Source organism: Malaclemys terrapin, chromosome 14, assembly GCF_027887155.1.
Source record: "Malaclemys terrapin pileata isolate rMalTer1 chromosome 14, rMalTer1.hap1, whole genome shotgun sequence".
Taxonomy (NCBI): domain Eukaryota; kingdom Metazoa; phylum Chordata; order Testudines; family Emydidae; genus Malaclemys; species Malaclemys terrapin.
In genome coordinates, this window is record NC_071518.1 from 20,457,879 (window position 1) to 20,474,743 (window position 16,865).

The window sequence follows — 16,865 nt, forward strand, 5'->3', positions numbered from 1 at the left end:
GTATACAAAAAGAAAGCTGCTGGGAAGCTTGGAGACATCAATCTCAAAATGACCGAGCAAGAGAAGGAATTTGCTGGGAAGGCTTCTCAGTACCAGCGTGAAATGAAGCACCTCCAGCGGCTGCTGCAAGACAAGCAAGAAACCCTTGATGAAGTGCTGCAGCAGAAAAGGTAAGTCAGTCACAGTCAAAAACAAGCCATTTGGATTGAGTGGTAAAAAGGGGGCAGCTGCACAGCTGCAAGCACTTGCTTTTAAACACAGCTCCATCTGGTATGCTCTGGGAGCCTTCTCTCACTCATCTCTTAGATATATAGAAAATACTGAAATGCTCCTTATTGTCTTCTTCCTCCCTCCAAAAAATAATCTTACAAGGAAGGAGTTTTTCATGGAAGACTACAGCTGTTCTTAATTAAAAATCCTCCCAATGGCTCATTGCATCTCAACAAAAAAGAAATATGTAGCAAATATCAACTTGAATCCAGCCTTTAATTCTTTTATGTGTCTATACATCACTAGGACGTATGATAGTAAATAAATTAGCTTTCAGTGAAGACTGAAGCACTGTTTTTTGCTGACAGTTTTCTGACAAATGGGAAGTGAAAGCAGTCAATTAGAGAACCTTGTCAGATGAGTACACAGAGAGGGGACTGGTTTTGGAGTGATATATAATGACAACATCTTAATATTCTATTATCCACTACTGTAGATTGCCATCATCAAGAGCACAAAATAAAAATAAAAATAGTTTAACAGATTTTGACAAGATTATGACTGTCAGTGTTGAAATAGCCTATTAATATAAATAGTACCTTAAGGAGATTTTTTCCCCTGGTGGTGGAAGACTTAATAACACATTCCCATTATCAGCGTAAAAGAATTACAATAAGTGAGAGCTAATTAAGCAGTCATATTGCAAGTCGCCTCAGCCATTGTGAGATAATATGGATTTAAAAATGATGGAAACCAGAGCTCAAGCAGAGTACCATCTACGTCTACAAGATCTGCACAGTTCTGTTTCTTGTTCGTGCATACAGTGTCATTAGATGGCATTTAATTGTTGGTAGATATATAATAAGCATCATTTTGCTGCATCTCTGAAAACTGGCAGAAAAATAGAGTATTCTGATCATTCTTGATTTGTCTGGGAAATGGTTACTTAGGATTTTTAATTATTTAAGTGACTCTTCTCCGTGCATGCCTGTGCCAACTGTTTAAAAAATATAACTAGTTAAAAGGAGGAGAACTATGTGATATACTTTGGGGCATAAAGCCATAGTGCCATCATACGAGCCTCTTAGATATTGGCTTTATGTCCCCAAGAAAAGGAGGTAAAGTTTATTTGTATCAAACATTATCTTCCACGGATACACTGACTATACTTAATCACTTTCTTTTCTATACTCTGAATTGACTATTTCTCCTTGATAAAACACACTCCTATCAGTAACTTCAATTTCGCACTTTTAAGAAGCTACATTTTCACTTGGCATTGTAACATTGTTAATATTATTGCTTGTTCTTTGATTTAACAGTGGGGAAAGTGTGGTTTGTGCAAACAATCATACTAAGGTCACAAAGGACTGTTTACATTCAAGCAGTCCCTTTCATAACAGTGTAATCACTGACTGAATTTACTGATGGTTGCTCAGTCTTGCTAATGTTTACTGGAGTATAAAATGATGCATACAGCTGATAGAAAGTAAAGTATTTATGTTAGGTTCTGATAGCTGCTTACCAATTCATTTTCTAATTCTCCTGTTTTAGTTCAACTCATCTTTTGTATTTTGCTGTGGCAGTTATGGTAAAAACTCTAAACTAAAATAGATAAAGACCTATAGCTGAAAATTAATCCTATTATTATAAAGCTAGGACTATCCCTTTTATTTTAACTATAAAGATTTTTTAATTTAATATGGTATCATTAATTATGCAAAAATACCTCACTTATGTTGTTTCATTCACCTCTTAAACACTGTAATGTCAATAAATCAAGATTCCTCCAGCTCTGATTGTCTCCTGATAACATATTTACTAGTCAACCCAAGCCAAGCATTTTAAAGGAATATTAACATATTATAGTATGTCTGTCTGCCATATAAATTAAAATTCATTGCTCTTGTCATCTGTCAATTCAATGTACTTCTAGCTTTTTAAGGTTTATCTTTATCACTCTCCCCTCACTGACAGCGGAATAAAGTGGAAGGAGGAATTACTTGTAGGTTAGATGTCACTAATCATCTGTAGCTTGGCAACCAGCATCACTAGTGCTGGGACAGTAATGGACTGTTATAGATTTCCACCAGCATTGTTCAAGGAGCAAATTTGCAGAACAGAAAATTGTTTTCAGCACATAATTTCAATTATGAACTTAAAATAGTTGGTGATAAAGATAAAAGTATTCTAAATACTAAATAAGATGGGTGTAAAATAACTTACCACATGCAGGCTTTGTGTATTAGACTGTACATTTGGAATAGCCATTTAACTAAAATCATACTATGTTCAAGAATTTTGAATCAGGAAAGCTGATGTGATAAAACAGTTAACTGAAGATATGTGGATTATTTGGTTAGCAGTGTTTTTGTGTTAATGTTACAGCAGTTATTCTTGAGACATACTATAAAGCAAATCAAACAGTAATTTTAAAGACACTGACATTGAATTCTAACCAAAAGCAATACACTTAGGTAAATTGAAGAACCTGGATGATGCAATGTCCTTTCCTCATACTATTGAGTTTCTTAAATTTTGTTTTATAACAGTCAGAGCTAGGATCAGGATATCAGCTATAACTTCTATTCATACCTTGACATTCTGCGCTTTCATAAGGGGGCTAGATGTACTATAATTATTTATGGGCGCTTTAAAAAAAAACAGAAAAAACCCCAACACAGCTATTTCTTATTCCTAAACTTGCTTATGATTGCATGCATTGTTCTAGTTGCTAACAAATGTGGAGGATCTGCCATAAACTCACTTGGCTCTGAAGAGTTGATTGCTAGAAGATGAGCTAGCTTTGAGTGCTATTTTTAAAAATAGACATTCCTGTTGAGCAGAATTCACAGCTTACAGACTCCTGCAGGGGACCATATTCAGCCTGCATTTACAACAGTGTCAGAAACAGTCTTCATGAAAATGACTGCCATTTTAAATCTTTGTATGTTAAAAAAAAACCACTTAAATGGAGTCACATAGGATTATTAAAATATATTATTAAAGCAATATACAAAGCTTTCATGGAGCAACAGGGTCTCTTAAGTAAACAGTTTCTAAATGGCCAACCTTCCAATTCAAGATGTGATACTAAAAAAGGGTCAAGGAGAGCCTATTTAAACCAGGGTGCTTTAACCTGTGCAAAAATAGTTTTTTCTCCTACACACACATTTTAACACCTCAATCAATGTAATTAAAGGAACCAAGATCATCCAAAATAGCCGTACAGCATAGATAGCCAAGCGTTATGCCTCTTGCATGACCGTCACACATTTGGCAGTCTTACGACAGAGAGATCCTTGTTCAGAAAATTCCTTCTAGCCTAGAGAAAGGAGCACTGGACTGGGAAGAGCTATGATTACTAGGCTCACTGCTTCCAAAGATCAATATTAATATTTCTGCCATTCATAAACTGAATAAGGTCTTATACCTCTATCTAGGAACAGAAACCCATACCTCTAACATAACAGGCTCACATCTTCTTCCCTTAACCATCCTTTAAGAATAAATGTGCCAAATCTAACTGCTTAGCTATACTTCCTGCAACCCCTGCTCTACCCATTGAACCAGAGCCAGTATCCAGATACCTGACATTCCACTGCTGTCTAACCAGTAGCTATGTAAGCCACTAACTAAGAGTATATCACACACCGCGCTCTAGGATCTGGTCCACATACACAACAGTTTGTTTGTGCCATGGGTTATCCCTTTAGCTCAAATAATAGAGGATTATGCTGTGGATCTGAATGTCCTGGGCTCAATCCCTGCTGACAACTCACGTTAGTATGTCAGTTTTGCCTCCCAGTCCATTTTTGTGTGAGGTTTGAAGTCCTTGCAGATCTGGCAGCTGTCCCCTATATGAATCTCTCCCAGACAATTCAGACAACTGGAATGCGGGTCGCTCAGGGGAATCGCCTCGCCACAGGAGGGACAGGGCTTGAAGCCCGGTGACTGAGGCATGCCTCAGCTTCAGGTAACAAATAAGCTCCAATAACTGATGGAGAATAAACTCCAAACACTTCCTGACTAAAAACTAACTATTTACAACAAATTCAACTACGTACACTATAAAAAACAGCAAAAATCACTTGGAAAATTTGCTGAAGCAAAAATTGCAGTTCCAGCAACTGCCCTGGCAATAAGGAGGAACTGAGGGGGTGCAGGCCAGGCCCTTTATATTGGCTCTGTGAGCTCATGGCACCACAGGGCGCCAGAGCCAATCTGATGGATACAACTGAGGGAAAAATTTCCAGCAATTGTCCTTGGGGTGCACACAAACCTGGAATGGACATGTGCAAGCACTTGAAGAACTGATTGCTTCATAGATATCAATGTATAAGTAATAGTATATAAATGTTGACATGCACATGGTTTATAAATATACCAATAGACTAATGAAAAAAGGTAAACATGAAGTGACAAATGATGTGTGTGAATAAATAAATATGAATATATTATTACCATACACATATTATAAATGTATAAACCCTAACTGTGGGTAGAAGCATAAAAATATACAACTGCCCATATAAAGTGATACAGGTAGTCACAAATAACATACAAGTAAGTAGTTATGAATATATTACCATAATGTATATATTAAACAAATAAACCTAAATCTCTGACTGCCAGAAGTTATGACTGAATGACGGGATGAATTACTCGATACATTTAATTCCCTCTGAAGCATCTGGAACTGGCCACTTTCAGAAGACAGGCTACTGCACTAGATGGACCATTGGTCTGACTCAGTATGGTCATTCTGAAGTTATTCAGTTCTTATGTTAAATAGACAAATATAGATATAAATATAAGTGGAAATAAGGAGATAATGGTAATATAGTTACTATGAATATATAGATATACATATGTTGGCATATCAATATATTGAAATATTATACCAACGATCATGTCCAACAGTACTGATTATACCCCATAACACTATTAAATATAACAGATATGTCAAATATATGTACATGAGTTGCCTGGTTTTTCAAGTCACAGTTGTTTACTAAAGACATTTTGATAGCTTCTAAAGGAAGAATGTACAAATTCCATGTTCTTTCAAACTGACATTTAGGATTCCCTTTCTTTGAGAGAATTCCTATTCCCAATATTTCTTAACTTTTACAGCCTTCTTGCAAAAATATTGGAAATTCACAGTAACCTTTTGCCCCACCAAGCTCAGAAGAATTTGGTGTGATTTTCTCACTTAACATAGGTGATATTCAATTGATGCTATTATTGTTTATAGAGCAGACTTATGAAGAATATCGTTTCACACATCTTTCTTTAAATTAAATTAGGGTTACCATTCGTCCGGATTTACCCGGACATGTCCTCCTTTTCGCGCTAAAAATAGCGTCCGGGGGGAATTTGTAAAGCACTCACAATGTCCGGGATTTCCCCCTCCCCCGGCAGAGCGAGCGGCTGGGAGGGCTGCAGAAAAATCCCGGGCTGGACTCCTGAGCAGCTGTAGAGAAGCCGGAGCCGCCCTGCATTCTGAGTTGGCCTCTCCTGCAACCCGGTCCGGCAGCACTGTGCAGGGCCAGGGACCGGGTTTTGTTGTGCAGGGCCAGGGACCGGGTTTTGTTGTGCTGGGAAGCGCAGCCACGTGTCCGGCTCGGCTCGCACAGAGCCCAACACCCTGTTCTGAGCAGCAGGGTAAGGGGGACCGGGGGCAGGAAGGTTCTGGAGGGGGCAGTCAAGAAACGGGGGGGGGGGCTTTTGGGGGGGGTGGAGAAAGTTTTGGGCAGTCAGGGTACAGGTAGGGGGTAGGGTCCTGGGGGGCAGTTGGGGGGGGTCTTAGGAGGGGGCAGTTAGGGGACAAGGAACAGGGAGGCTTAGGGGTGGGGTTCTGGAGGGCAGTTAGGAGCAGGGGTCCCAGGAAGGGGCAGTCAGGGGACAAGGAGCAGGGGGGTGAGGAGCTGGGAGTTCTGGGGGGGGGCTGTCAGGGGGCAGGAGTGGGGAGAGGGATCGGAGCAGTCAGGGGACAGGGAGCAGAGAGGTTTAGATGGGTTGGGAGTTCTGGGGGGGGCTGTCAGGGGGCAGGAGTGGGGAGAGGGATCGGAGCAGTCAGGGGACAGGGAGCAGAGAGGTTTCGATGGGTTGGGAGTTCTGGGGGGGGCTGTCAAGGGGGCAGGAGTGGGGAGAGGGATCGGAGCAGTCAGGGGACAGGGAGCAGAGAGGTTTAGATGGGTTGGGAGTTCTGGGGGGGGCTGTCAGGGGGCAGGAGTGCGGAGAGGGATTGGAGCAGTCAGGGGACAGGGAGCAGAGGGGTTTAGATGGGTTGGGAGTTCGGGGGGGGGCTGTCAGGGGGTGGGGAGTGGTTGGATGGGGCGTGGGAGTCCCAGGGGTCTGTCTGGGGGTGGGGGTGTGGATAAGGGTTGGGGCAGTCAGGGGACAAGAGGCAGGGAGGCTTAGATAGGGAGTGGAGTCCTGGGGGGCAGTTAGGGGCAGGGGTCCCAGGAGGGGGCAGTCAGGGGACAAGGAACGGGGGGAGGGTTGGGGGTTCTGGGGGGGCGGGAAGTGGGAGGGGCAGGGGCGGGGCTAGGGCGGGGCTCCTCCCGTCCTCTTTTTTGCTTGCTGAAATATGGTAACCCTAATTAAATGTTATATCTGAAATATGTAATCTAAGTTGTGAATATAGCTGCAAGGTAAGAAATCAGGTTCGTAAATGCTATCACATCTTATTTATGTTTCTGAACACTGCTTTTCCTTCCTCTGTGATTTTTCTAGATCACACCATATTATATCATAAATCCTCTGCAGTGGTACAGTACATGGTAATTTGTCACAGCTGTTACACTTTCCAAAGAAATGGCATGGCTGTTTTGCACTTGTAAGTACGAGCCTGAAAATCTTGACTAAATTTCCTGTGTTTATCCTTAGAAAAGGTGCATCAATACAAAACTTTGCAGTGCTATATAATCAGGGGAAAGGCTCCATATAGTCTTTTGCCTTAGGTTTTCAGATGAAATTATCATGAAGTGTTCTGGTTGTGGGTTTGGTCTTTGTGCTGTGGATGCCTATCTACTACAGAATGGACTGAGAGAGCTGAATTAGGATCTAAGATAAACTGATTTGGGAAAAATCACTGAATCTGCCTCTGCTCTCCTTCCATTGGGTTCATTTTCCTAAAACATCTTAGTACTGTATTAACACTTTTTGGTAGCAGCAAGTAGGGTATTCAATCTCATCACTCTTTAGGTTAGTTGTGATTTTAATTGCATTTTCATCTTTAATAAGTTAGGCAATCATTTGTTAATGACAAAAAAAAACAGAAGGTTATCATCTTGTACAGTCATGTTTAGAACTGGGATATTTATTCACTGCTGGAGGAATGTCCACTTTTAAAATGCCAATTTTACATGTAGAATTATTAACTCTTGACCAAAATGAAGAGATGGCACACAAGACAGAATGACGTTTATCACGGGTCTATGAGAGGAAATCTACTGAACTAAGGGCCTTTACAGACAATGTCAAAACAGGATGCTAATGCCAGTGCAGGACCTGAAGAAATTCGTTCTGGAGGGATGCAACAGGTCCTTGTGAAGTAGGAGCATTACATGGAAAAGATGGGCAAGGAGTGGTGTAAAAAGAGGAGAAAACGTGAACCTTTAATGGAACCCCAGGATTAAGAGATCCCCTGTTGTAGCCTCCAAGTTCTGTGTTCTCCTTGGAGATTGATGAGGACTGTGGTGGTCTTGCTGTGATTAAATCCAGATTCTGGTGACTGAAAAGGGCAATAGCAAGCCAGACCCCGCCACCCTGCCAAAAAAAGACTTTCAGGTTCCAGTGGGCTCAGAAAATTCAAGTTACCCTCTTCCTGTTCTGAGCAGTGCTGGGCTGCCATCTTGGATTGGACTGGGAGTTTGTTTTATTTATGGAGAACTTTGTATGACTCCCTATACTTTTGAATGTGGGTTCATTTCTAAGAATTTAAAACAAAACAAGTATATCATCAATGGACAGAAAAACCTAGCCCACTGTTGCCAGCCACAACCTCGTGATAATAACCTCCTTTCAGTAGCTGACTACCAGAACGAATAGCTACATTACAAAGATGTGTCTTGCACCATATGCTGTAGGCTACCACACTCAGACTCTGGCACAGTGCAAACAAAAGCCAAGGGCATCTATGATGAACTTCCTTGCAGCAACATGCTTTGACCAAAATAAAGTCAGCAGGCAGCTTCAGCTGCTTTATTTCCGGTTTATTTAAGTTTTATTTAGGATCCTTCAAAGGCTCCTTTGCTGCTGAAGCCATTTCCAAGAGGTGCAAACCCAAATTGACTTTTAAGGTTAGCGACTTCAAATATGCTTGCTTTTTTTATTATTTTAAATATATCGATACAGCTAACACTGAACTGAGCAATGCATGAAGGAAAAGTGACAAGTCAAAGAATTTACATTCTGATCTCTATTTTTTTTTTTTGCCCTCTCAGCCCCTCATTTTGTCAGGTACCTTGAAGGCATTAAACTGCAGTTCAGAGTTGAGCCCTCCTTAGTTTTGTCTCATCACAGCATTAAAACCTTGATGCCTTGAAGTTCAGCAAAGCATGACCACAACTCAAGAGGGCTCTTGCTGTTGGAAATTAAAGGCTGAATGCTGAAACAATAATAATTTAAAAAAGTATCTACCACATTATGATCTGAAGGTTTCTTCGCTTCTCTATTTATATACCAGCCACTTAGAAAGAAAGAAATCTGTTATAAGGCTGGATGGTGGCCCAATACTTAATTCTCTGCACAACCACCTGAGAAACCCAGATTGAGCTCTTGATTCCTGGGATAGCAGGAGCTAGGAATGCTGTGCAGACAACATGCTGAAGTACCAGTGGAGAGAAAGCACCTTGAGTGTAGACCATCCCAGGGTAGAGTCCATTACAGAGAACGAGAGCCTTTCCATGCCAGAATAAAAGGCATAGTTTTCAAAACATAATAGTTTCTACATGCAGACAGTGCACACTGGATTTTAACATATGCTAGCTGGCAGAGATGAATCCTAGAAGGGAGCCTAGAGTTCACCGTGACCAGCTGAAACTTGTTGAAGTCCAACTTGCCCGCATGTCCCAGGATGTTAAAATGTATTTGAGTGGATGCAAATTTGTATGTGCCCAGCACAGTGGAGCTTTCAGCAGCAGTACCTGTCAGGGCAGTCCATGCGCCTTGCACTTCCTTGTGGCCCCACCCGGACTCCGTTCAGTTCCCTTTTATGGACCAAGCTCATGTGGCCTCACACCGCTGAGATCTGAAGATGGTTGTACCCTTCTTAAAGGTAACAAATCCATCAAAGAGTTCTGGAAGGAACACTACCAAAAGCTTCTAAATCGAGAATCAACTGTGACTGACGACACCATCGACTCCATCCCATAGCACCAAATCTGGGAAACTCCTGCCAATCCACCAACACCTGAGGAGGTCTGCAAAGCAATTAAACAAATGAAGGACAATAAAGCACCAGGTCGTGATGGCATACTACCTGAAGTATTGAAAGTGGGGGAAGAAACAATGATTAACAAGCTTCATTTGCTGCTCCTCAAAATCTGGAACACCAAAGAAATCCACGTTGACTTACATAATACTAACATCATCACCATTTTCAAAAAGGGAGACAGGGCCAACTAGCGAGGCATTGCCCTCCTCTCCATCACTGGGAAAATTATTGCTAGCATCTGACTGAATCGCCTGCTCCCTCTTGCAGAGGAAATATTTCCAGAGTCCCAGTGACGAAGTGGGTATTCACCCACGAAAGCTTATACTCCAATACATCTGTTAGTCTATAAGGTGCCACAGGACTCTGTGTTCCTTTTTACAGAGTCCCAGTGTGGCTTCAGACCAACACAAGGCACCACCGACATGATTTTCACAGGCAGATCCAGGAAAAATGCCTCAGCCCCCTGCCGGCCAGCGTCTCTCATTGCCTAGCAGCAACAGCTGCTGCTTCCGGGAGAGCCACAGAGCTTTGCTTCAGGCAGGGACACTGCCCGATCTGCGCGGGGCCCTCTTAGGGGCGGGGAGCTAGGGGGTGAAGAGGAGTGTGATGGTGGGGCTGAGCGGGGAGAGGTCAGGTCCTATTTTACTGCTGTGATCTGGTCACCCTATGTGTGCCATTTCTCCCCCCCCCCCAAAAAAACCTTCCTTTTCGGCCCACAGCTGTTTTGGCAGGACGGGGCGGCGCTGGGGAAGCAGGGTTTGTTTCCGGAGGGGGGCGGGGGGAGGGCACAATTTTATATTAATAAGAAAATATTTTATAAATTATAATAAAATAAACATTATTGAAGAAAATCAGTTGTACAACTATCAAAACATGAATTATTTTCCTAATAGGAAAGTGAAAATCAGCTAATTAATATATGACGCAATCTATGTAATATATAATTTTGTTATTATTTATATAGTCATGGAAAGTAAACAATACATGGAAGAAATGAAAGGGTTCTTTTTAAGTGGCTTTTTTTTAAGTCATCCCTGCTGGGGCCCCGTCAAAAGTGTTCGAATTGGGCCCCGCACTTCCTAAAGCACTTCTGGCCCTGCTTCCAACATCACCTGCAAGTCTGCCAATGAGCCTGTGGTTCAAGGATCGGACTCCTCAGTCACCAAAGGACCAATAAAAAATAAAACCGGTGAAAGAGATCATCCTCAACCTTGAGGGATCGACAATGATCACTCACAGCTGAGTTGGAACTCCATGGGTGGTTCTCCTCACACCTTTTAGCTAGCTCTTAGCTTATTTAATTCTGTAAATAGTTAGCAGTTAGTATCCTTTAGGCAGGTTTCCTTTATTGTTTTCAGTTTTTATTTCTAGTTTATTTGTTAATGTAGTTGCTACGCTCCAGGGGTATGCAGCACTCTCTGGACTTCAAGCACTGATCTTTGTGTGAGGTATCTATTCCTAATAGCGATCCCTACATACATTGATTGCTGTATCTTGGGGAAGGACACATCAAGGAGAGGAGTTGCATTTGCCACTCCTTAAAGAAACATACTCAAGTTTCCAGGGATCTACACCTCAAGCTGCACCTCTTGGAACAGGCCAGAGGCCTGCCTCAGCACTGACACCAGATCATTCTGTCCATGCACAGTCAACTATTACTATTGTAGAGAGTTCAGAAAGACCCTTGGACTTGCACTCCTCTTCATGGAGGAGAGGTCAATCTTTCTCTTGTAGGGTCCCTCTAAGGTGACCAGACGTCCGCATATGTATCCCAATATTTTGTTCTTGCAATCTGGTCACCCTAGGTCCTTTGCAAAAGAACCCATAAGACTGATAGATGCTCCAAGAGAAGTTCATCTTCCACCTCAAAGAGATTGGAGCAACAATGAGATTCACCAGGTACCCAGGTAGAACTGGGCCATTAGCTTATGTCTCCCAGTACCAAGGCAAGAAACCACTATGGTGGTCATTGAGCCTGGTACCAACACAAAAGTTTCAGTGATGCCTGTTTTAGTACCTACGATCCCACAGGCATATGAGGCAGCGAAGGACCATTTTGTCTGCCCCTGTTTTGCCGTTGATGCAGGAGTCTGCAGGGCTGCTATTACCTTCGTCGCTTCCCAGGCCCTCAACCTTTTCAGCACCAGACACAGAATGTTGCCAGCATCTGTGCAAGGGACACAATTTAAGACTCATCTGCATCTTCCAGCACCTAAATGCACTTTTCATTGGTCCTGAGACAGTCTTAAACATTAGCACCGGTACTAGGGCCTTTGTCAGCCTGGGTGTTGATGCCAGGCTATGCACTGCCTCCAACAGAGCCTGCTTCTTGAGAAACATTCACCTTACCGACTGCAGTACCACCACCAGTACCAACCTTACCTCTGCCCAGCTGAGAGTTGGACAGATTGGGTCATCCAGTGGCCTCGCCTGGTTGGGCTCCTCTTATGCCAAATGATTATTCGGAGGGCCCCTCTCAACATGGGTCAGACTTCTCTAGCTCTTCTTAATCCCCGCCAAGGCACAGAAAGTCCAGTGAATCATCCAAACTACTTTAAGAGGGACAACCTTAGTACCAAGATTTGTACCAATCACACAACAAGGAGAAGCCAGTGCAGCCTGAGACATTTTGGCCTCCTGTGCTATACTGGCTGATGTGAAACCCCCCTTAGTGGATTCCTAGATCTTCCAGATCTAGAGCTCCACCCGGTTCCAGAAGATCCCCACAACCATCCACATCAGAACCTCATGTACTAGAAGAGCATCTAGAAGCTCTTCCTATTGAACAACCAGCCCAACAAGATGAGCTATTGTTGGAGGAATGAGCTCTGTCTTAGAAGACTACTTTCATTCCAGTCAATTTATCCTCGCCCTCCCCAGAGGACTCAGTAGTCGCAGGCTCATCCTCACAACCTCAGATGTTTTTAAATCCTATCAGAATTTGCTTTGAAGAATGGCCTCTGCAATTGTTATACAAGCCAGGTTTTTACAGGAGAATACCCACAAGCTGTTGGATATTCTTCAAGGTGCAAACTTGAGAAGGGTAGCCTCCCAATTAACGAGGCACTTTCAGAGCCAGCAAAGGCCTTATGGAATACAACTGCTTTGTTGGCTCCCATAGCCAAACACACTGACAAACATTTCCCACGTGCCTGCCATGGGGTTTGAGAGATTTTACGCTCATCTGGCCCAAAATTCCCTGGTAGTCGTGGCTGCCAATGAGAGGTCAAGGCAAGGGAGGTTCAAGTCGGCCCCCAAAAAACAAGAACTGAAAAAAATGGATGCAACTAATCCGCAGGCACTGTTAGCTAAATTTGATTTTTTTTTTTTTAAACTAAAGTTTACAGAAATTCCCCATGGACTCCAGGGAACAGTTCAAAGGCTTTTGACGGAGGGCAGTCTGGTTGCGAAGCCATCTCTTCGGTCTGCCTTGGATATCATTGATGGTTCCTTTAGGATTTTGGCCTCTGCAATTGTAATGAGGAGAGTATCTTGGCTATATAATTCTGGTATAATCCCTGACATTCAGCAAACTAGAGAAGCCCTTCCATTTGATGGGCGCTTCGTTCTGGATAAAACTGATGAAACGCTGCATTCACTTAATGACTCCTGAGTGACCCTCCAATCCTTGGGAATTTATGCCCTGGTATCCAAGAAAAGACATAAAACTCTTCATATCCAATACTCTCAGCAATACTATAGACACCCTTTCTACCAGCCTAGACAAGTTGACAACCCGAAAAAGGAGATATAGACCTCGGAGAAAAAAGTCCTCTAGCTCATGCTCCAATCTGTGGAAAAATCTGCCTTTTAGCTCTTCACTCGGGGCAGTGGAGTGAGAAGTGGGAGTGGGGGGAATTTGGGACACGCTGGGCTGCAGTGGCAAGAGAAAAAGGCGACTTCCCCAGCTCCAGGGCTGCAGCTGCTGGGAAGAGACGGCCCTCCTTCCCAGCGGCAGTTTGGGGGTTGCCGCGGTGGGGGAGAGAGGGCACATCCATTGCATTAGAAAGGTAAAACTACTGATATTAAAATATGAGTTGTGCGCTTTTATTTGCAAAACAAAAAAAGTTATTTATTATTACAAGGTTTTTTATATAGTGCTTTTATCCAAGCGCTTTACAATAGTTAGCCAATGGTACAAACAACATCTGGAAAGATCATTAAGTGCTTCGCCGAGACCCTCAGCAATTTTCAAGTGGTCCGTGAAAAAAAAAAAGTTTGAGAACCACTGGTCTAGTCTATTTTACAAGTTTTATTAAAGTTATGATTACTCAAGCATATAGAAATTCCATAGAGACCTATGCACAAGTTACAAATATACTCACATCCTTAACAATAGTGTTAGGGTCCGATGGGTCTCTCATGGCTTAGTTATCAGTAGAGGGATGGTTCCTGCTGGAGTCTCCCAGAGGGAGCTCAATTTTCCCGTTCTGGGCATCCCCTTTTTATAATGTGATTCTGTCTATACCTACATTCTGCTCATGTCCATACAAGTGTTAACCTTCTTTACTCTTATTGGTCAGTGTCCCCTAGAAACTTAAGCACCCCCAATTTTCTAGGCTGTGTAAGTTCCCTTTGTTCTCACTAGCATTGACACACAACTTGTATCCCTTGGTTAAGACACATGGGTGAGACAGATGCGCCTTTACAGTATTTTTATGATCTAATATTAATCTTCTGGGTAATTTTGTACAATATTATCACTTGGTACCCCTTTTCCCATAATCTTAGGGCATTGGGTTATTTCTCAGTCATTTATGTAATAATTTCTTGCCTCCAAGGCCTAAAATAGCTAAGCTAAAGTCTTGCAGGCCTCAACCTACAGGTTTTTGTGTTTCAGCTGGTCTTACTCATGTCTAATACCGGATTCCTCTAAATACTGATCAATCTTATACTCTTATAACCCTACAAATTAACTCTTATTAACATACAATGAATATATGTAATATAACGTATTGATTAATTATAACATCACACTATAAATGAATACACTAAAATCATTGGCTATAGGTCTCACCCATCCACCACAGCCCAAGTATGCCTCAGGTTGCTAGGTCACATGGCTGCAGGGAAATATGTGACCATGCATGCGGGACTCCAAGTTTGTCCTCTATAAGCATGGGTAAAGTCAGTTTACCAGCCAAGTAGGCATGATCTGGACAAGCTGGTCCGAGTTGCTCCTGTAGTCTTACAGTCTGTGGAATGGTGGATGGACCAGGACAGCACAGGGATTTCCCCACCACACACACATACCTTTTCCAGTCCCCTTGCAAAGAAGACAGTTGTAACCAACAATTCAACAATAGGCTGAGGTGCTCACCTGAATAGTTCATGGGTGCAAGGGATACAGACAGACCAGGAAGTGAGGCTTCACATTAATGTCCTGAAGCTACAGGAAATTTACAGAGCTTGCCAGGCCTTTCTCTCTCTTGTCAAAGATTCAGCAGTCCAGATCTTGACTGACAATACAACTGCCATGTATTATCTAAATAGACCGGGCTGGTGGGGGTGGGGAGAATGACCCTCTCCATACAAATGTAGGAGGTGATAAGCCTCTGGAAATTATGCATCGAACAGAACATCGCCCTGGTGGCAACTCACTTACCTGATTCCCAAAACTGGCTGGGTTTTCATTCACTCACAAATGGTCTCTCAAAAACAGTGTGCTGCAATTTATTTTGTAGATATGGGGCATCCCCTCAGTTGACTAGTTTGCTACAAAAGACAATAGAGGCACAATTTATTGTCTCTTTCTCTCTCTCTCTCTCACACACACACACACACACACACACTCTCTCTCTCTCCCCACAACTTCCTGCAGGGATCAAGGATTAAATATTTAAGAAGCAGATACTTGCTTAATGAGATTTGTTAAAGCATTTTATCTGGAACACTTTCCCTATCCCTGAGACACAGGAATGATTTCCAGCCTTCAAATCTCTCCATACAACCTTCATTTTTGACATGGTTCACAAGTAACACTAAATCTCACAAAAGAATTGAGATAGGAAAAGGTGCATTTCAAGGCTTGTTTTACATTGCTCTCTGTGGTATAGGGACAGCAGCTACTCTCCAGAAATCCCCTTCAATTGGAGTGAAGGCTTCCAGGTGTGCTCCAGAGAGTCTGGAAGTGTCAGAGGAGGAGGATTTTTTTAAAGACTTGTCACCCCTCTATACCAGAATGAATTCATAAAACCCCTTTTTAACACACAGCTTTAATTCTAAGCCCCTTTTGGGCCAAGTGGCTACAGAGAGTCTGAAGAAGAAAGTCAAAAATATTTAAGATGTGCTATTCTCCCCACCCTGAGTAGTGTCAGGTCAGTTATTTATTAATGTTTCACATTTCTACACTATAAGGCCTGTAATACTAAAGGATTTTAACAATACTTACCTTCTTCTATACAAACACTGAAATGCAACCACTGCTAGAGAAAGCCAGCACACAGCCTTCTGCACAACAGCGAAGAGAAATTTGGCCAAGGACATTCCAAAAAGTACCAAGAGATTTCATAAAGTAGAGGCCCCAGGCCATGCACATTTACCTAATTCACAGAGCACACAAAGGGAGACACAGGTTTCTGCCTAACCATATGAAAAATAGTCACATGTAGTCGTTTATTAAGTTCTCATCCAAAAAGACCCAACTGCATGCTACTCACATTAGGTATTCACTGTAGTGCAGCTTGCATTTCAGCAGGAGAGAGGACTGCAACTAGCATTCAGCATATGCAAATACCTGCATTTACCTGGAAAGGCTAAGAAAGGTCTGTAGTAAGAGGAGGCCCTGAGATATAAACCTTGGTATCAGAGGCCCAGTATGAGGCCTAAGGCCTGAACTAAAGTAATGGTCAAGACTTTGCTAACATAAAGCAAAGTTAAACTGTGAGCCAGAGGCAGGCCCTGCTCACAGAAGCTGGCAAGGAAAGGGCTGATGCTGCCAGAAGATACATACCTAAAAGGTACTGAACACTAGATAGCAGACCATTTGCATACTTGTACATTCCACACATAACAAGAAACAAGCTGACTCATCCCAATGACAGGGCCCAAAGGGGAATATGATCGATAGAGTTGTTGGTTCGAACCAACATGTACAAGGTGAGAGGCGGCACCTTACTACGTAGTGGGGTTGCACCTCAATACGTCAGGAGTAATGTGTAACTTGTTTGTATCTGTGTATAAGAACGCATCCCTGAGTGGATAGCTTTGT

At 42.5% G+C, this 16,865-nt stretch overlaps 1 protein-coding gene across 3 annotated transcripts in view; it reads left to right on the top strand.

Moving 5' to 3' along the window:
• CEP89 (centrosomal protein 89) overlaps nt 1–16,865 on the top strand; it is a 125,619-nt gene that overhangs the window by 104,792 nt on the left and 3,962 nt on the right. For all 3 annotated transcript variants that reach the window (XM_054048649.1, XM_054048648.1, XM_054048647.1), the window contains exon 18: nt 1–170. In XM_054048649.1, coding sequence (XP_053904624.1) covers nt 1–170 — 170 coding nt within the window. The remainder of the gene's footprint in view (nt 171–16,865) is intronic.